At 41.9% G+C, this 20,900-nt stretch overlaps 1 protein-coding gene across 1 annotated transcript in view; it reads left to right on the top strand.

Annotated features, from left to right (window-relative positions):
• LOC311601508 (uncharacterized protein) overlaps nucleotides 1–20,900 on the top strand; it is a 231,228-nt gene that overhangs the window by 43,972 nt on the left and 166,356 nt on the right. Inside the window, exons 4-5 of the mRNA XM_084789002.1 lie at nucleotides 11,373–11,518; nucleotides 13,549–13,612. Coding sequence (XP_084645128.1) covers nucleotides 11,373–11,518; nucleotides 13,549–13,612 — 210 coding nt within the window. The remainder of the gene's footprint in view (nucleotides 1–11,372; nucleotides 11,519–13,548; nucleotides 13,613–20,900) is intronic.

Here is a 20,900-nt window from a genome sequence, read left to right as displayed (position 1 = left end):
CTTTGAATGTGATCTAAGCTTCCACTAGCTGGCCCTTCTTTGAGATGTGTATTTTGTGGGACTCCAATTTGTACTGTTACAGCTTAACTCCTATTCCCCTCCAGGGGACCTAGCAGGGAAGTTAGAAGCCATTTTCCCTCACTTACAGTGGATATTTGTGTAAGCAACTTGTGAAATGATGCTTACGTAAATATTATGTTTTAAAGACACAGTCTCATATAGCACAGGCTGGTCTCAACCTTGCTTTGTAACTGAGGATCTTGAGCTTCTGATCCTTCTGTCCCTACATGCCATCATCCCCACCTAACAGTGTTCTTTTCCTTATTTTTGTGTGTATCTTTGTGTTCTCCTGTGTGCATCAGTGGTGCGTGTGTCTATATGCATGTTTACATGTGTATCTGTGCACATGTGTGGGGGGTGTGCATGCACATGGGTGATGTCAGGAATCCTCCTCCATCACGCTTCTACCTTATTCACTGACGCCATGTATTTCAGTCACAATAACAGCTCAACCATATGGCTTGCCGCGCTAGCCAAATTGCTCTGGGAATCCCTATCTCTGTTTTCCCAGGCTGAAATTACAGTTGGGCTGCCACTCCTACCCAGCATTTACATGGGACCTCAGTTCTACCCAGCAAGCACTTACCCGCTGATCCCGCTCCCTAGCCCGCAATGTGCTTTAGTACAAACATTTATAAGGAGTTAAGCTCTGCACCTAAAGACCTAAAACATGGGTTTCTGTTTTCTGCTTAAAATGAGATGGTGGCAAAATGTTGCCAGCAACTACTTTTTGAGTGATTAGGTGCCAGCAACTGTGCTAAGCACATTTTACATACTGCTATGTAATTTTTTTTGCCATATTTGCATGAATTGGGCATCTTCGTTTCATCTGCTGACCATAGGTAAGAGATGTAGAGAAACTAAATAAATTTCTCATTAGTACACAGCTAGTTAAATGTCACAGCCATGTTCCAAAATCTGTGTTCCCCACTATTATGGTGCTCTGGCTTACCACATGCAATTCTGCAGTCAGCCCATGTCTAAATCCCTAGGCAGTTTGTGTGTACGGATAGGAATAAACTTGAGCTAACAAGGGGGAATCCTTTCTAAAACTGTCTCCCAGTGGTAGAGGCACATCTGCTTATTTCTGAGGTCAGCTGGATCGTCTAGTAATAAGCCCTTTAAAAATCATCTTCCTTTCACAATTAGTGTCGACAACGAAAACCCAAACCCAAATTATTTTTCAGTCTGCTTCTTTGTTAATTTCTTCTGAATTTTACAGGAAAACGTTTGCTACTGCTGCATGTGTCAGTGCAATTGCTAGCTTATTTTCTTGCTTGCCATTAGTGCCTATGCTCACACTATACCGTCATCTCCCCACAAACATCTGGAAAAGCATTTTCCTCTTCTCTGTAGCTTGCTTTCTGTAGTCACAGCGGATTAGTGCTGTGCAGATAGCAAATATGAGGTGTATTATGCCTGGGAGATGGAGACTTTCAACTCTTGTGTCTTCACTGTCCAGTGACTGACTGTATTTCACTGCCATAGGCAATGCCCTTTTCTTTGTCTATTTTTGTGATACTATAACAAAAATCTCTTGAAGCTGGGTATTTTAGCAGGGTTCTGGGGGTCCAAGAGCATCACACCAGCATTGATTTTGGATGTGTCCTACCTTGATAAATAGTCAAGTGAGAGCAGCAACATGGAGAGAAAAGAAGCAATAGAAAGTGAGCTGGGGACCCAAACTTGTTTTGCCACAGTGTGATCTCAAAGTAATCAGTTCCATGATAGCTAATTCAGTCTTTAAAAGCCTTTCCTAATTGCCCAAGAGAAACAGTATTCACTGAAAGCAGATCCCTCATGACCACCTGTTAGCATACTGCCCCCAGACTGCCTAGCAACCTATGACATCATTACCTGCCTGCCACTAGGTGGACCAGCTAAAAGGACAAACTCACCTTGTCTCTTCTGCCTCCTTGCCTCTCTCTTATCTCCTTCTCTCTCTCTCTCTCTCTCTCTCTCTCTCTCTCTCTCTCTCTCTCTCTCTCTCTCTCTCTCTCTCTCTCGCGTACCCCTCGCCCATATAATAATAACATCCATATCATATCCGCTGTGTGGCTCATTTAAAGCCCCCAATGCCTCACAGTGTCTACTATCTTTTAGCCTAATGCTCTGACTGCTGCTTAAACCCTAGGATTGGGGGGTGGGGGTGAGAAAACTAGGAAACACTAGCTGGACTAGCCGCACCAGGAAGCTTAGCCTTCACACAGTGCTGCTTTGTGTCCAGAGACACATTTAAAAGACAAAGATAGTGGAGGGAGGAGTTTTCCTGCCTGCTGAGCTGCTTGGGAAAGTGGCTCTGAATAACCCAGGAAGCTGTCTTTGTTAATGTACTCCCAGGGGGCAGCAGTGCAAAGGCCTTCACCCAGGCTGACAGGTTACCCTAAACTGAAAGACACTGCCTCTCCAGGGCATGGGCAGGCTGACTTCTCAGCTACCAGGCAGCACAGTTAGAAAAGACAAAAAATTGCCACTGGTACGGACTGGCAAAGAGAAAGGTTCTGTGAGCTTGAGTGAGGCATCCTGTGGAGACGCCAAAAGTAGTGCTTCTTGTTTCTGCTTCTACCTCAGCCTGAAGGCCTTACTTCAGCAGGAGTGAGGAAAAGAGTCAGAGAAATATTTCTGATGACTCTGATTTGTAGGTGTCCAGGTTCAAAGAGGACATTGTGGCTGCCAGCATGGTGCCACACACCTGTCATAGCAACATTCTGGAGGCTGAGGCAGGAGGATCCGGACACACACTGAGATCCCATACTAAAGAAGACAGATAAAAGCAGACCCTGTGTTAGTTTTCTTCCTTCCTTCTGGCCTTCCTTCCTTCCTTCCTTCCTTCCTTCCTTCCTTCCTTCCTTTTCTCCTTCTCCTCCTTCTCCTCCTCCTTCTTCTTCTTCGTAACAAATACCTGAGTTTTAAAAAAATTATAACGAGAAAGGATTTATTTTGGAGTATTGTTTTGGAGATTTTAATTTGTGGTTAATTAGCCCTGTAGCCCATCGCAGTGAAAGTATATGGCAGAGCAAAATTGCTTGTTTCCTGGCCAAGAAAAAAAGAAATAGAAAGAGAAGGGAACCAGGAACCTATAATCCTACTTATGAGCATACCGCTGATGAGCTAAGGATCTCTCCCAAGTACCAAGCTCTAAAACATAGTATAGCATCTCCCAGTACCATCATGCTGTGATGCCTTTAAAATCCTACTAAGAGGGATGTCCACCATCTAAACTATAGAGCAGCCTCTTATATCAAGACGGATCATACAAAAATGAGTTAGGGAAATTTATCCTTAGGGGTCCTTAATTTGGGTTAAAGTCTAGACTATGTTATATTTTAATATTTTCTGAATCACATCCGCTATTTGTATTCATATTAACAGCGAGTTAAGCATTTATTTTGGACTTCCTCTCTTTGTAATGCACAGGAAAATCAATCAAGCTAAATATTGTTAAATATGAATTATGCACCACATGTATGGTATGAGATTTATCGTAGAAAGGGAGAAAGAGAGAAGGAAGAGGGGGAGGGGCACTGTAGGGGAAGAGACTGAGACTATAAAGTGCAAGAGAAAGGGAAGGAGAAAGGGAGGGGAGGGAGAGAGAAGGGGGGAGGAAGGTAAGAGGACAATGGATGGCAGGTTTGTCCTTTTATTTTGGACCCTTGGTATACTCCTAGTGTCAGGCAGGGGATGATTTCAGGGGCAGGCTGCTCTTTTTTAAAATGTATTTTATTAATTTATTCATATTACATCTCAATTGTTATCCCATCCCTTGTATCCTCCCATTCCTCCCTCTCTCCCATTTTCTCCTTACTCCCCTCCCCTATGACTATGACTGAGGGGGATTACCTCCCCCTGTATATGCTCATAGGGTATCAAGTCTCTTCTTGGTTACCTGCTATTCCTCCTCTGAGTGCCACCAGGTCTCCCCATCCAGGGGATGTGGTCAAATATGGGGCACCAGAGTTCGTGTGAAAGTCAGTCCCCACTCTCCACTCAACTGTGGAGAATGTCCTGTCCATTGGCTAGATCTAGGTAGGTGTTCAAAGTTTACCGCCTGTATTGTCCTTGGCTGGTGCCATAGTTTGAGCGGGACCCCTGGGCCCAGATCCTCCCATCATAATGTTCTTCTTGTAGGTTTCTAGGACCCTCTGGATCCTTCTATTTCTCCATTCTCCCATGCTTCTCTCACCTAGAATCCCAATAATTCAGGCTGCTCTTATGATAACAACTAGCCATAAGTGTCCACCTGGCTTCTATTTCAAGAAGTATGAACAAGCAAACAAACAAACACAAAACAAAACAAATAAAAACCCACAAAGAACTTCCTTGGAATCCCAAGGGGGTCCAACCTGTCTTGCCATGCAATGTAACGTGTCTATGGGTCACCTGAGATGACTGAGCTGCTGTCTTTGGTACTTGGTTGTCTAGTGTGTGACCCATGATTATGGCACAAAATCTCATTTAGCCCAAGCTGGCCTTGACACTTGCCATGTAGCCAAGGCTGGCCTTTATCTCCTGAGAGCTTAGATCACAGGTATGTTCCACCACACCTGGCTTGGCTTAACCATTTTCATTCAGTTCCTTTTCACTTTCAGGGAGGTCTTCTCACCAAGCTGTGGTTGTCCATTCTGTCATCAGGAATCAGACAGATAGAAACCTCTAACCACCAAGATGGCGTTTAATAACTGAATCTCAGAAAGCAGTTTGTGGCCTTAGTTTCTTCCCTTGGGAAAGTCCCCCAGCAAAATTAATGCAAAAGGGCAAAGGTGAAGAGGTCAGGGACCAAAAGGGAGCATTGGATTTATTCCTTAGAAAGCAAGGAGATTGAATGTCTACACTGCTATGAATAGAAAAGGTTCTTGGAGGAGTCCTTCCTTACAGGTTGTCAGGGAGAAAGCAGACACAAGGCTCTGGCCTATGTGACTCCCCGCCATTTGTTCCTTTATTGTTTGGGTGGGATGTAGAGGAGGCATTTGGTGGTGAGCTCATGTGCTCACTGGCTGTCATTGATGCTGCCCATTCGATTTCTTTTTACATGTTGTATGATTTTTATTCATGGGAAATATCCAAAAATAGGCAAATCTATCTAAAGAAAAAGATTACTGGTTTCCAGGAACCAGCAACAGCCTGATGGATGCAGGTGTCTTTTGGGGATAGTCAAATGCTTTGGAACAAGGAAGTAGTAGTGGTTGCACCTCTCTCTGATTTGCTAAATGCCACTGAATTTTACATGTTTATGCATGCTTTTATGCTCTGCAGATTTTACCATAATAAAAAGTTAAATTTTACAATGGCTTTAAAATCTATTTCATGACCAGTAATTTTAGAAATGGCTTCCTAGTTGAAGAGGTAGTGAAAAGAACATTGCAGTTTGAACAACTTTCCCCTGTTACTCTTGGCCTATGGTCATCAAATGTACGGGTTTGTTTTTCCTGAGTTGGTTGCATTTAAATTGTGCCCAGCCTTTAATGTTATGCATATTCCTGCAATGTATTTGAATGCCTGATGATTATAGTTGTGAAAATAGCCAAGTCTTAATAAAAGGATTTTAAAAAGTCTCTCTGTATAAGCCAGGCAAGCCTCATGTGCTTTCTTTGGTCGAGGAGATGGTTCTTTGGATAAAATGCTGTTGCAAATGTGTGCAGACCTGAGATTAGATCCCCAGAGCCACATAAAAGGCCTGTGTGTTTTCCATTAAGCCTGACAATCTGAGTTTGAACCCCAGGACCCACACTCACAAGGTTGAAGGCAAGATCCAACTTGTATACGTTGCCCTCTTATCTCTGCATACATGCTGCATGAGTGTGATGTGTGCAGTGTTATGCCAGTGTGTGTGCACTCACACATACACAAAATAAATAAGTGGAAAAAAGAGAGAAAAGCAAGAAAGGCTTGTAACTCCATAGCTGGAAGCCTGAGACTGGGAGATCTCACTGGCTGCCAGCCTAGGCAATCGGTGATCACCAGGTTCAGTGAGAGACTGTCTGAAAAAAAAAGTTAGAGAGAAAGATGCCCTGAAAATGGATGTTTCTTTCTCACTCCTTATTATGGTAGTTTAGTTTTCTTGTTGCTGTCAGCAAGTGTCTGGCAAGAAGAAGGAGAGATGCGGTTTGTTTGGGCTTCTGGTTTATAGGAAAATAACTCCACCATGATGGAGAATGGATGAAGGCACTGATATATTGCTCAATAAATTATTTGAATGAATGCTACACAGCAGTCCAGAAATGAATAATCATTAAATACTAAATTAGTTCTTCTAGGGAAAGCACTATCATAAATACCTTATCTATTTTGGTATTGTCTTTAGGTTTTGCAAGTTTTTAGTAAACATTTGTTAAAAGAGATAAATTCAAAAATGTTGAATTTTAAGAAAGATATTGTAGAGGCGTCAAGGTTACCACTAGAGAACCCACAGGATCAACTATCCTGGGCTCATAGGGGTTCACAGAAACTGAACCAACAGTAAGGGAGCCTGCATGTGACTGACCTAGGCCCTCTGCATAAATGTTACAGTTGTGTAACTTGGTCTTCTTGTGAAACTCTAGAGAGAGTGAGAGTGAGGCAGGGGGCTGTCTCTGACTCTTTTGCCTGCTCTTGGGACCCTTTTCCTCATTCAGCCTTAATACAAGGGGAGGTGCCTAGTCTTACTGCAACTTGATATGCCATATTTGGTTGATATTCATGGGAGGCCTGCCCTTTTCTGAAGAGAAATGAGGAGGAATGGATTTGAGAGGCAACAGGGAGGGGGGCAAAAGGGTTGGGACTGGAAGGAGAGAGTGGAAACTGCATTTGGAATGTAAAACAATCACAACAACAACAATAAATTTTTAAAAAGAAATTGTAGTCTGATATGGTGGTACACGCCTTTATTCCCAGCACTGAGGAGGCAGAGTCAGATATCTCTGAGTTAGAGGACAGCCTGGCTTATATAGCATGTTCCAGGCTAGCTAAGACTATATAGAGGGACCCTGTCTCCAAACAACACACAAAAGTAGAGATTGTACTAGTCTTCATGTTTGGAACTCTAGGCAATTTTTAGAAAGAGCATAAATGTTTAAGAATACTTAGAAAAAAAAGAATATTTAGAAAAGAATTAGCATATTGATCAACCTTAAAACATTGACCATGTGAGATCATTGCTTTATGCTCTGTGGAGACAGACATGCTGCCAGCTATGTTAGTGTGCTTTTATGCCAGTTGTATTTTCTTCTCTTCTCTTCTCTTATATTTTTATTATTTAAAACAACTATTAAATTTAAATATATTTTGATCGTGCTTCCTCAAGAGAAAACAAGAAAAAATTAAAACCATACCCCAAGAGAGAGACAGACAAAACAAAACAACAGAGCGTAACCAAAGAAAAGCATACCAAAACTTTAGGACTCCATTATATGGTGGTTGTCGGTCAGCTATTCCTGAACAGGAGGTCTGTCCTGTAATAGCCAATGTATCCATGTCAGTCTACTGGAGGAAAACCTTATTTTCCCTGTCCCAGCAGGTGTAAGTGACAGTTCAAATGTCAACCTTTGCCCTAGTAACTAGGTTTTCATTCATTCATTTATTCATTCTTCCATCCATCCATCCACCCATCTATCCATCCATTCATTATAAAAAGTATAATGAAGTAAAACAAAATAAAAACTATCCATTGATGTCAGATAAGACAAATGATGAGAAGGATTAGAGCCCCAGAGAAGGCACACGAATTAGAGACTCTGATTTGCACACTCTGGAGTCCCATAAAAAGACTAAAGTGAAAGCCATACTATAAATGCAAAGAGTCAGGTGCAGACACACATGTAGGACCTTCACATGCTGCTTCAGTCTCTGTGAATTCATGTGCACTTTCCTTATACTGTTTTAGAGGGCCTTGTTTGTTTTCTTGGTGTTCTTCATCCTGTCTGACTCTTACATTCTTTCTGCTTCCTCTTCAGGGTGCTGTCTTGAGCTCTGAGGGGAGGGATTTGATAAACACAACCCAATTAGAAATGAGTGTTCTAAGGCCTCACTCTGCATAATATCTGGCTGTAGGCTCCTATATTTGTTCCCATCTGTTTCAGGAGGAAGCTTTTCTGATGATGCCTGAACAAGGCACTGATCTATGAATATAGCACAATATTATTAGGAGGTATTTTTATCACCAAAGGTTTACCCCCTTTTATAGACTACCATTATTTGGTTTTACACTAGGTTCCTGTGCTATCTGCTTTCAGATTCCTGCTCACCCATGCATTTCTGGGAATAGGTTCCATATAGTGGAGTGGTCCTTAAGTCAGAGCAGTTATTGGTTGTTTACTCCCACAAGCTTTGTGTCACTATTTCCCTAGTATATCTTGCAGGTACTACACCATTGTAGAAAAAAAGGCTTGGCGTTTATGTTTCTCTTTTGATAGGATGCAGAGTACCCTCCTGTATCAAAGACACTGGAACATAAGGGTGAATGCTTTATGTAGACATTGGCCCAACATCTCCATCTTCAATATGTTTTGCAGGTGTAGTCTTCAGCAATGGGGCCTCACTGTCATTGTGTGGAAAGTAACTTATAGTCTTGGCAACAGCCTGGGTTGTTTGGGGGGGGATTCCTGTGGGGCCCCTTTAGTCAACAACTCAATTAGAAGGCATCCAACCTTAGTATCTGATGCTTTGTTTGATGACAAGAGACGGCCAGTTAGGGCTCTGTCTCCCCCATTATTTGGTGATTTTATTTACATCCCCTTTATATATGTATACATTTTAGAAGTTTCTACTATAGTAGGTTCCCATACTACCCCTCAAATAGCCCTTAATTTTTACCTTTCTCTTCCCATATTCACTCCCACAATTAGCTCTCCCCTCTCCCTCCCCACTTGATCCTCCCATTCCAGACCTCTCCATCCATAAGTATGTATTCTACTTCCCTTCCCTAAAGTGTTCTTTCTAGTCACTTACTCTATTTCTGCCTTCTGTGGTTCTATGGATTATAGCTTGGTTCTCATAGACTTAGCAGCTAATATCAACATATAAGCAAATACATACCATACTTTTCTTTCTCAGTCTGGTACACCTCGCTTGGGATGATATTTTTTTCTAATTCCATCCATTTGCCAGTGAATTTCATGATACCATTTTTTTAAACAGCTGAGTAATACTCAACTGGGTGAATGTACCATATTTTCTTTATCCATTATTCTGTTGAAGGACATCCAGGATGTTTCCAATTTCTGGCTATTATGAAGAGAGCAGCAGCGTATATGTTTGAGTAAGTGTCTCTGTGGTAACCATGGGGTGTCCTTTGGATATATGCCCACAAATTGGATCTTGAGGTAGATTGATTCCCAACTTTCTGAGGAACTGACACACTGATTTCCACAGTGGCTGTATGAATTTGCTCTCTCATCAGGAATGGAGGAGTGTTCCTCTTACTTCACATTCTGTCCAGTCTGATACGTCACTTGTTTTCTTGACCTTAGATATGCTGACAGGTGCAAAATGGAATCTCAAAGTAGTCGTGATTTGCATTTCCCTGATGGCTAAGGATGTTGAATATTTCGTTAAGTATTTCTCAGCCACTTGGGTTTTTACTGTTAAGAATTCTGTTTTAATTGGGTTATTTGTTTTCTTTATATCTATTTTTGAGCTCTATATAGATTGGATAGTAGCTCTCTAAGCCATGTATAGTTGGTAAAAATCTTTTCTCTTTCTGTAGCCTGCCACTTCATCTGAATCCGGTTGTCCTTTGCCTTACAGAAGCTTCTCAGTTTCATGAGGTCCAATATATTGTACGTAGTGCTTGTGCTAACAGGGCTCAGTTTATAAAATCTTCTGTGCCAATGAGTTCAAAGCTATTTCCCACTTTCTCTTGTATCAGGTATCTGGTTTTATGTTAAAATCTCGATTCATTTGGAGTTGAGTTTCGTGCAGGGTGATAGGTGTAGCTCTGTTCGCATTCTTTTACGTGCAGCTGTCCAGTTTGACCAGCATCAGATGCTGTTTTTATTGCAGTGTGTATTTCTGGCCTCTTTAACAGAAAATCATGTGTACATAAGTGTGTGGATTAATTCCAGTCTGGGTCTGCAATTCCATTCCATCGATCAGTGGGCTTGTTCTTATGACAATACCATGTTGCTTTTATTTAGTTAGCTTTTAAGACAAGGTCTCATTATGTGGCCCTGTCTGTTCTGGCACTAACTATATAGATCAATTTGGCCTCTAGATCACAGACATCCACCTCCCTCAGCCTCCAGAGTGCTGCACTTAAAGGTGTGGACCACTGCGCCAGGCTTTCAGCTTAGATTTTTAACTTGAGAGCTAAGTACTTGGTATAAACTAGAGAGTAAATGAAGAACATGTAAAGTGCCTAAAAAAAGCTTGGTGTCTCAATTCTGATAGACTAGGCCATCATGCCTAGGCATCTTCCTGGATGCCCCTCGGATAAAAACTTGAGGACCAATTTACAACACAAAACACAACAACAGCAGTAACAACAAACAGTTGTTGGCTCCATTGCAAGTCCAGGAATGCTGCTAAGCAACAGCTTGCAGCTGTAGCACACTGAAAATCCACCATGCTATTTTGTGTAGCTCTGAGACAGTAACTGAAACTGAGGGGGAATACACCTAGGACACGGATGTTTCTGTTCAGCCTGGGGCTCACTTCTCTCTCTCTCTCTCTCTCTCTCTCTCTCTCTCTCTCTCTCTCTCTCTCCCTCCCTCCCTTCCTTCCTCCCTCCCTCTCTCTGTCTCTTTGTCTCTCTGTCTCTCTCCCTCTTTCTCTCTCTCCCTCCCCCCTCCCTCTCCCTCCCTCCCTCCCTCTCTCTGTCTCTCTCCCTCTTCCTCTTTCTCTCTCTCCCTCCCCCATCTCCCCTCCCTCCCTCCCTCCCTCCCTCCCTCCCTCCCTCCCTTCCTCCTCCTCCTCCTCCTCCTCCTCCTCCTCCTCCTCCTCCTCCTCCTCCTTCTTCTTCTCTCTCTCTCTCTCTCTCTCTCTCTCTCTCTCTCTCTCTCTCTCGGTTTTTTGAGACAGGGATTCTCTGTGTCACCCTGGCCATCCTGACCAGGCTGCCCTTAAACTCAATGCAATCCATCTGCCTCTGCCTCCTTGAGTGCTGGGACTAAAGGCGTGTGCCACTATGCTTGGCTCATGGGGGCTCTCTTAAGAGATAGATGCCCTTTGCCTTAGCACTTGTCCACCCTGTTGTTTGGACTTGTCACACACGCATTGCAACCTTGACTCCTTCTATCCGATTCTTCTGTTGCTTCTCTTTCTCTCACAGCAGTCTGCTAGGCATTGGGATCTGAAGTCCTTCTGTGTTTAATCTTGCTTTCTCTCTCTGTCTTCCACAGACAATGCACCCCTAACTCTCCAGTGTCTGCTTACCAAAGAGCAGAACTGATAACAGCATGCTTCAGTAAAAACCATGTTTTTGTGTGCATGGTGATTAGAGCATATGCATCAAAGATAATGAGAAGACATGATGAGAGAAAACTTAGTGAGTATGAAACAATGCCTTTTGGGCCTGGCTGGCAGTTATATTTAAATCATCAGTGTTTGAGACGAGCACAGAAATGTAGGAAGACTTTAAAGCCGTTGGGTAGATTGTTTCCTTGTCCCTGAATGCGTTTCGTTCTTCACTTAAAGGGCACTGCTGCAGCTTTTCGTTGCAAGGTCAAACCACCCACTATCCATTTCATTGTCAATACACGTGCTCTGTCTAGACTGTGAAGCATCCTTGCCATTCACTTTTCACTAACTCTAAAGTAAGAAAAATCACTTTCACAATTAAAATGGAAAGGTAACTCATAAGGGGAAAGAAATGAAAAAGCTGTTATGGTTTGGACAGATGGCTCAGCAGGTAAGAATGTTTGCTATGCAAACACGAGGGACTGAGTTCAAATCCCAAGCACTCACATCAAAAGCTGTACTGCCTGGTCTATGTGAGACAGGAGGGTCACTGGAGCTTGCTAGTTGCCTGATGATGAGCTCCAGGTTTGATGAGAGACCCTGTCTGAAAGGAATAATGTGGGGAGCAATAGAGTAGGGCACTTGACTTCCTCCTCTGGTCTCCACATTTGCATGTACCCACACACACGCACATACACTGAATATACACACCATCAGACACACAAAAAAGGAAAGAAAGACAGACCCTTTTGCCCTACAATTTTCCTCTTTAGAAGAACACACCACGGGCTTATGACTTTCCTTAATAAGCAGAAGAACCGTTCATTTTCTCTGCTTCTGAATGGTTATTATTTACCTGGGAATGAAAGAACAAAATAGGTCAAAAGGACATAATCTTCACTCTGCACATGATAATAAAAAATAATATGCTCCAGTTTTTTTCCTAATCATCTCAGGTAGCTACTGACTCATTAAGTGTGATGTGCCCTACAGGTTGTCCTTACTGACACTGAGCCAGAAGCTATAGCCCTATGCTTAAGTGTTTCACAATTACCTTCCTCAGGATGTTAATTATCAACTTGGATTCCTCTCCTGGATGACTCAGTGGGCTATAATGGCCCTGATGGTAAATACCTGTGGCAGGCCTGTGAAGCAATCATCCTCGTAAAGAGGGACTAGATCACTAAGATAGAAATGCTCCCATAAATCCTACAGTCTGACAGGTCTTGAGGAGGTGCTCCCTCCAGCTAAGAGAAGCCATTTGGCATATTCAGCACAATCTGCTTTACTGTGCTAGAATTACACAGCTCTACCACAGCTGCCTTACCTGTAGGAAACTATGTCTTCCTAAAGGATGATTTTTCTCTTGGACCCTATCTGTCTTGCCCCTTGCTCACTGATTAGTGTGCCAGCTGGGGATTCCAGGAGGCAAGCTGAGATAAAGTAAAAAAAGAAAAGAAAAGAAAAGAAAAGAAAATGCAAGTGGTTTGTTCATGAGTAAAGTCTTGTGAAAGGGATGAAAGAGAGAGACCAGGATTGGATAGGCAAAAGCCTTCCCCACTCTAGATGCCAATGTGGTGCCTGGGGGAAGGCTAAAAAACAAGACTAGGTAAAAAGACTTCAGACTGTCCTGTGCAACACACACACACACACACACACACACACACACACACACACACACACACACGTTTTTGCCTGAGAGCCTAGATTGCTTCTTAGGGAGCAATGGTTGGGTTCTTGAAGCCCTGTTGTTCTCGGCCGTCAGGTGGAGCTCTCTAGGAAGTATAGCCTTAGGTCCAAAGCTGGAAATTGTCAGCTAAGTGCATTTTTTTTTTTACAACAGAATAAATGAGTTCTTTCTTCAAGGGTGATCTAAAGGTGTACTTCCTTGCCTACTGTATACAGTATCATCTTTATAAGAGTACAAGATTGTGTTCATTCGTTGGGAAACACCTAAATGCAAAATGAGTTACAGAGCGGCAAATAGGACTTCAGAGTCTTAATGGTCGGTCAGAGTTTGAAAAGAAATATAACTGGGGGGGGGCATGGCGGGGCGGTGGGGGGGGGAAGCTGGTGGTATCGTATTTGTCTTCTCTGACAAAGGCTTTTTGTTTCTAGCACCACCTGGCCTCAATTTTGCTTCAGTCCTGCTGCTTCCAGTTCCAGAGGGCTGGGATGACAGGTGGGAGCCACACCCAGTTACCTTTTTCCTTGTGTAGGCACAGTGCTTTGAGACCCTTTGTAACACTGCCTCTTTTAGCTGCCTATACTTTGGAGAGTCTGTCGTAGCTTCTCTGAGGCCTAGTTCCCTCATAAATGATATAAGAACACCGTTGGAAAATCATCAGGTGGGTGAAATGACACTTAATCAATTCCCTTTGTAAAGCACCTGACGTCATTTTTTTAGTGCACTTTTCTTTCTCTTTTAAGGGGTAGGTTGACCTTTAAATTAAGCTCAATTAGACTGATTAAGGCTGGTCTGGGAGCTGGAGGTTCAAGGCGAGCCATGTCTGATTATTTTGGGATTATTAAAGTGGGATGAATTAATCAGCATTCCTGCGCTGAGTTTCTTTCACTTGCAACCCAGAAAATAGATGAAGCAAGAATGGAATTATTGACTTCTGTAACCAGTCTGGGAGAGGGTCAGAGATTAATGGATTTAGGGCTAATTGGAATTAGAGGTTAGAAATGGCCCCAGATCCTCATTTCCCCCTTCCTTCTCATTGTTTCAGCTTTCTTCTTGCAGGCTGTCTTTCTCTTCAATACCCGGGCTTGCAAGCGAAAGAAACGTACATGGGGGGAATCCAGGGGCTGCTAAAAAGATAAAATTCCTTCATTTTAATTCAGCAAATTTTGTGATGGGCAGTCCCTACCTAAAGAAGATAGAGGGGAGAAGGGAGAACAGTTCAGCGAATGCTTTACCCCTTTAGTAGAGATCTACACCCTGAAATGAGAGATCTCTGTTATGCCAGAAAGGAGGTGAAGCAGCCAGTTTCTTTTCATTAGTACTCTTGTTCTTCTTACATGCTAATCCTTAGGAAACTGTAGAATTTTCAGCCCGAGATGCTCTTGTGCACTAGAAACTGCTGTGTGATCAAGAATAGTCTTTTTATCTTTAAAAAACACAAGTAAAAATATATTTAATCTCCGCCCTCCCATTTTTTTCTGGAGATAGGATCCCACTATGTAGCTCTGGCTGACCTAGAACTCTCTGTGTAGACTAGGCTGGCCTCAAACTCACAGAGCTCTGCCTGCCTCTGTGCCCCTCCCCCACCCCAGTGCCACTTACGTTTTACTGTACATTTTTTTCTCTATTATGTCTTGAATATGAGCTGTCTCCCACAAGCTCATGTTCTGGATGCTTGGACACTAGCTAGTAGCACTGTTTTAGGAGGTTGGGGAAGATTGGGGAATTGAGGTGAATATTGGGGGAAGTAGTGACCAGAACCTATTTTGAATGTTGTCCTTAGTTTATGATACTCTCTCTGCTTCCTGTCTGCTCTAACGTGAAGAAGCTCCCTCTGTCACATGCTCCTGCCACTGTGATGTTCTTCTCAAGTGCATGGCACCAAGCAACCCATGTGCCAAAATCAATTTACCACTTCAAGTAGTCTTTTTGGGTACTTCGGTTACAAATATGCAAAAGTAACTAAGAAAGTCTCATCTTTGATCCTACTTTAAGTTTCAGTTTATTCTGTTGCTTATAACAAATTACCCCAAACTGGGAAATTCACAAAGACTAGAGCTTTATTTGACTTGTAACCCTGGAGGCTGAGAGCATGCTGTCATCTTGGTGAGGAAGTTCCTACGGCATCATAATACACTAAAGGGCATCACATGAGGAGATAAAGCAAAGCATATTAACTCGAGATGCTCTTCCATTTTCACCACCCTACCCTTATGACTTCATCTAGTCCTGCTGGCTAGCTAGCCAATGTTCTATTTCCAAACACCATTAAGATATAAATTTAGATACTCAGTCTCTAGTACCTGGACCTTTGGGAGACATGTTCAGACTATAGTAATTGGGAATTTGGCTAGTACTTCCAAAGCTGACTTTGAGTCAAAGACTTGGGTAGCTGTCCTTTATTTTGAAGGTGAGAGAGATGCCTCATTCATTATCATGAAATGGGGAATGGATAGGTAAGATGCATACAAATGGAAACCAATAAAGTGTATATGACTGAGCTGGCTAGTTATGTGTGAAGGCCTGGGGCTTGGTTCTCCTAGGAACTTGTAATATAAGGTATCATATATTTGGAGGCAAGAAAGCTAGAGTTGTTTGTCTCGTAGATTGATTGAGGGTTGCTTCTTGGGTTGTTGGTTTCATGGTCACATGCTGAATGTGAGAGACTCTGCAGCTAAAGGATCTTCTCAGGCATGGAGTTTCAGTGCTTCCTGCTGTCGCTGTTGGGTTGGCATGCATTAGTGTGGTGAGTACATTATTTACCTAGTCGTAGATAACAAATTACACCTGCATTTTCTGGTGTAATAAGCATAACTTGTAATCTACTGGGTCTCCTTCCCTTTTTTTCTCTCCCCAACCTCAACTCACTGTTCCTCTAATCACTGTGTAGTCCTGGATAGTCTCAAACGTATAATCATCCTGCTTCTCTCGCTGGAATGGTAGGATTATAGATATAAGTCACTGTGCTGGAATTAAAAAAAAAAACTGATGCAAGTTAGGGCAGTCTTGGAATAGGGAACCTCAATTGAAAAAACAACTCCATCAGATTGGCCTGTAGGTAAGCCTATGGGGTGTTTTCTTAATTAAGAATTGACATGGGAGGGTTTAGCCCATTGTTGGTAGTGCCACCCCTGGGCATGTGGTCCTGAGTTGTATAAGAAAAACAGACTGTCCAGTGTATAAGAAAAACAGACTGTCCAGCACTCGAGAGCCAGAGACAGGCAAATCTCTGTGAGTTTAAGCCCAGCCTGGTCTACAGAGCGAGTCCAGGGCATCCAAGGCTACACAGAGAAAAACCTGTCTCCAAAAACCAAAAATCAATCAATCAGACTGAGTAAGCCATGAGAAATAAGCCAGTAAGCAGCACCTCTCCGTGGCCTTGGCTTCAGCTCCTGCTTCCAGGATCCTGCCTTGAGTTTTCTCCCTTACTTCTCTCCATGATGGGAGCTGTGAGCTGAAATAAACTCTTCCAACTGCAAGTTGCTTCTGGTCATGGTGTTTATCACAGCAATAGAAAGCAACCTAGGACAGTCACTATGCCTGACTTGTCATGAAAGTTCCTTAAGCTGCATAGCTCTTGCTTGAGGTTTTCATAAAACTCCATCCAGTAGGTCAGCCAGGCTAGAGTGACCTGATGGCTTTATTGTAAGTTGAGGAGGTGGCAAACTTGCATGGGTGTTGACAGGAGGCCTGAGTTCTTTTTTATTCATTCATTGACAAGTGGCCCCATGACCTTGCCAAATGGGCCTCCCTGACTGCTTTAATGCCCCCAGGAACTAACTTTATTTTGAACAAGTAATCCAATAGAGAAGAGAAGGCAAGGAGGAAGCCACACTCCCTTTTATGACCTTCTTTTAGTGGTCACACACTATCAATCAATTCTGTCATATACATTTTTTTTTCCTTTTTCAGCACTGGGTTTGAATGTAGGACTTGGCACATACTTTACCAGAACTCTACAACTGAGCCACATGGGATGCTCTTTTAAGACCTTATTTTGAGATAATATCTCACTAACTTGCCCAGAACAGCTTTGAAGCTGTGACTCTTCTGTCTCTGCCCCGAAAGTTGCTGGGATTACGAGAGTGTATGGCCATACTTGATTTCCATATCATATATCTTTGTAAAGGAGCCAGTAACTGATTCCAGTTCCCATTTAAGAGGAAGATTACCACTTGTCACCTTTTTGTTGTTTGAGACAGTATTATAATTGGACTGGAATTCCCTATGTACACCAGGCTGGCCTTGAACTTGTGCTGCTCCTCCTGGCTCTCCTTCCTGAGTGCTAGGATTTCAGATGTGTATTATCACAGCTAGTTACTCTTCACATTTTGTAAATAGATGTGTGGAAGAATTTGTGGACCTAACTTAGAATGACCACAGTGGCTGGGGATATCTGTTAATGCTAAATTTATATATGGCAGGTTCCACCTATCACTATTCATGGTTTTTATAGTTCCTGCAAGAAAGCACTAAAGATCAAATTAATCTGTCAACTACTTCTAATACTCATTTTATCCATTTGAAACCATGTATACATTCTTTCTCTGAGTCTCCCTAGCTCCCTAATCACATCTTAAAAAGTCAATAGTTATTTTTTTTTACCACTGGACTAATGGATCTTAAACAAACTGCTTGTCTCTGTCAGAGTCTTTATATTACACATCTCTGGAGGCACAATTACATTTTAATCTAAACGCTAGGATACTAAGGAGTTTAGTAGCATATTAGCCACCACCTATTCCTTCTTCTAAGAATTTTAAGTCTGTGTCTATAGTCAGCTTGGAGATCAGCACTCCTATTTCAAAGGATGTTAGCAGTTGAGGCTTCAGAGTTTTTGCTCGTGTTCATAGTTCCTTGTGCCACTTCTCTAGCTTAGTACACTTGTAGATCTCTGCATCTCTTCTTTCTTCCTCTTAATTGCTGTACATATTTAGTTTTTCTTGTCAATATTACTTATGACTTGAAGTGTTTTAGAGTTTGAACTTTGTATTTTAAAATACTTGTACATATGTAATAAGGTATGTGGTCTATTATTTGCCTTTTTATATACCTCATGCACATAGATTAAAGATAATTTTATCCGATAATTTCTGTGTGCTTGGGTAATCCTTCTTGTGAGGTCAAGTGTGGAGTTTTTCACTTGTGTATATTTTATAGGTGCTCAGAAAGCTTGGCCTTGGAAACATTTTGGATTTTTGGATTAGGGGTGTCCAACCATTACTTTGTTTGATATTTTCTACAACTAGAATGCTTTCAGGAAGGAGATGGTGAAATGTACGATATCATTCTCTTGTCTCTGCCTTGTAGAAATCTAAACTTTAACAAACCTTGGCTGTAGGTAGTTTACTAAAGAGATGATTTCATGAAACAAAAGTGGATGCATTAGGAAGTGAAATAGGAAAAGTAGAAAATACAGTGTAAAGATATATAACTGAGGTAAGTACTGTGAGGACAGAGTACTATCAGATAATCTAGATTCTTCATTTCTTTTTTCCACTACTCGTTGACTACTCTTCTGAATGTTTAAATATTTGAGCATCTCACATGGGGACATCAATTTTCCACATTTTGGACAGTGTTTAAGCAAGGGTAGAGCAAGTTATTACTATCTAGCCATAAGGAGTTAGGCAAAAAGATACATGTAGAGGTAATATGAAGACAAAAGTGAGTCATTATACAGAACCATCCTTAGCAGCTTTGACTGAAGTGGGCGTTTGGCTGAGAACAGGATTACGATAACAGAGGTATCTGCTACAATTGCTAGATAGCTGATATTGATATGTGATTAGGTCTGAATGACGATGACCTGATGCCAGATAATTTTCAGGGGTAGACATGACTGGGGCAGAAGGGCAATTACCTTGCAATTAAAAGTCTTGATTTACATAGAAGATCACGGATCTGTTAAGACAGCGATTCTCAACCTTCCTAACGTTGCGACCCTTTAATGCAGTTGTGGTGACCCTTAACCATAAAATTATTTCATTACTGCTTCAGAGCTGTAATTTGGATGTTATGAATTGTAATGTAAATATCTGATATGCTGCTCCTGTGCAGGTTGTGATCCACAGGTTGAAAACCACTGTGTTAAATAAGAGCATGAGTAAATTAGCAGAAATAAGAAGAATGCAAACCTTGGCAAGACACAGTTTGACAGACATACATATGTATGAAGCCAAGTAGCTTTAGTTAGGAGAGGTGGTGTATGAGAGTGGGTCTTCAGGGGACAAGGAAACTAGTCAGATTTGTAGATGATTTGCTAGCAAAGCTTGGTACTTGCTTCATTTTTAGATTCAGCACAAGCTGGGCATGGTACACACCTGTAGTCCCAGTAGGCAGAGACAGGCAGATTTCTGTGAGTTCAAAGCCAGTCTGGTCTACAAAGCAAGTCAAAGACAGCCAAGGATACATAGAGAAAACCTGTCTCAAAAAACCAGAAAAAATTCAAGGCAAACTAGAGAACTGAATGAAGGTGATATGGCTCATAAGGCATGCCATCCACTTGGGATGCTTGAAATGAGAGTATTCAGTAACATGTAGCCAGTGAGATGAATTTTTGTCACCAATGTTCATAGTAGCCAACTCCTAGTCCTGCTGTTGGGGCTTAGGTAGACGAATGTCTAAGTGATGGCACATAGGAGGCACACCCCAGTTTTGCTTATCCCCTGACCGCATCTGTCATCCCTAACACATGACTTTTACTTCTAAAGACGTCATATTTAGATCATTTGTTTAGGGCAATATTCACAGGCATATCTTTTAAAATACTCACTAAACTTCTGTTTGTTGGAATACTCATGTTGAACAACCTAATATAGAAGTCTGAAATCCTTCAAAAATTTCATCTTTTGGTGATATGATGCTCAGAAAACTGAATTTTTTTCGTATTTCAGGGCCTTTTTTGGTTACCAATGCTTAACCTGTAAAACCATGCATATATTCCAAAATTAGATAAAGTGTGAAATCTGAAATACTCCTGGTCCTGAGCATTTAGGTTAAATGTACTCAACTTCTAGTAGTTTAAATAGGTAATGTCTACCGCTTTGTCAGACTATTCACCTTGCATAGCACAAGGCTCAAAAGGAAGGGATAAAAGATAGTACCTTTATATGAGGTAAAAGAGTAGGGAAAGGATAGAAAGTCTAAGCCTTAGATTGTCAGTACAAGCATTTAGAATGAAATAGCAATGCAGATTCTCAGGCTTCATACCAAACATACTGATATAGAAAATGTTTAGTCGGTGTTTAAAAATGTGTTCATTGTTTGAGAATTGCCCACAGCATCTGTTTTGATCAAGTACATTCCCTACTCTTTCCCCTTTATTTCTTCCCCTTTCCCCTACCCAAATATCCCTTTCCAATTTTATGTGTTCTTAAAAATGCTGATGACATCCACCCAGTGCTGCCTGTTTGTGCATGCACATAGGATTGTAGCCTCTCAGGACCACATCCCTAAAAATATATAGACTCTCCCTCCCTCAGGAACCACCAGTTGCCAATAGATCCTCATATTAGGGTGGAACTTTATGATCCCCTTCCTTATCTCTACTGGAATTTTAACTTAGGCCTTGTGTAAGGAGTCATAGCCAGAAGAGTTCATGTGTGCAACAGTGCTGTCAGTGGGACTATAAATTGTTTTGAGGTTCCTAGAAATCTGTTTTCATTTGACTTGGCCCAAACTCTCCTTATTTCCCTAACACTTGATGCTGACAGCTAAGGGGTCCCTATGCCCCAACCAAGTGGCTTGCTTAACTCCTGGTAAGCACAAGAAGAGTTCCTTG

This window comes from Acomys minous (assembly GCF_964271855.1).
Source record: "Acomys minous genome assembly, chromosome: 7".
NCBI classification, from domain to species: Eukaryota; Metazoa; Chordata; class Mammalia; order Rodentia; family Muridae; genus Acomys; species Acomys minous.
The sequence above is the reverse complement of the archived record's forward strand: the minus strand, read 5'-3'. Positions and strand labels throughout refer to the sequence as shown.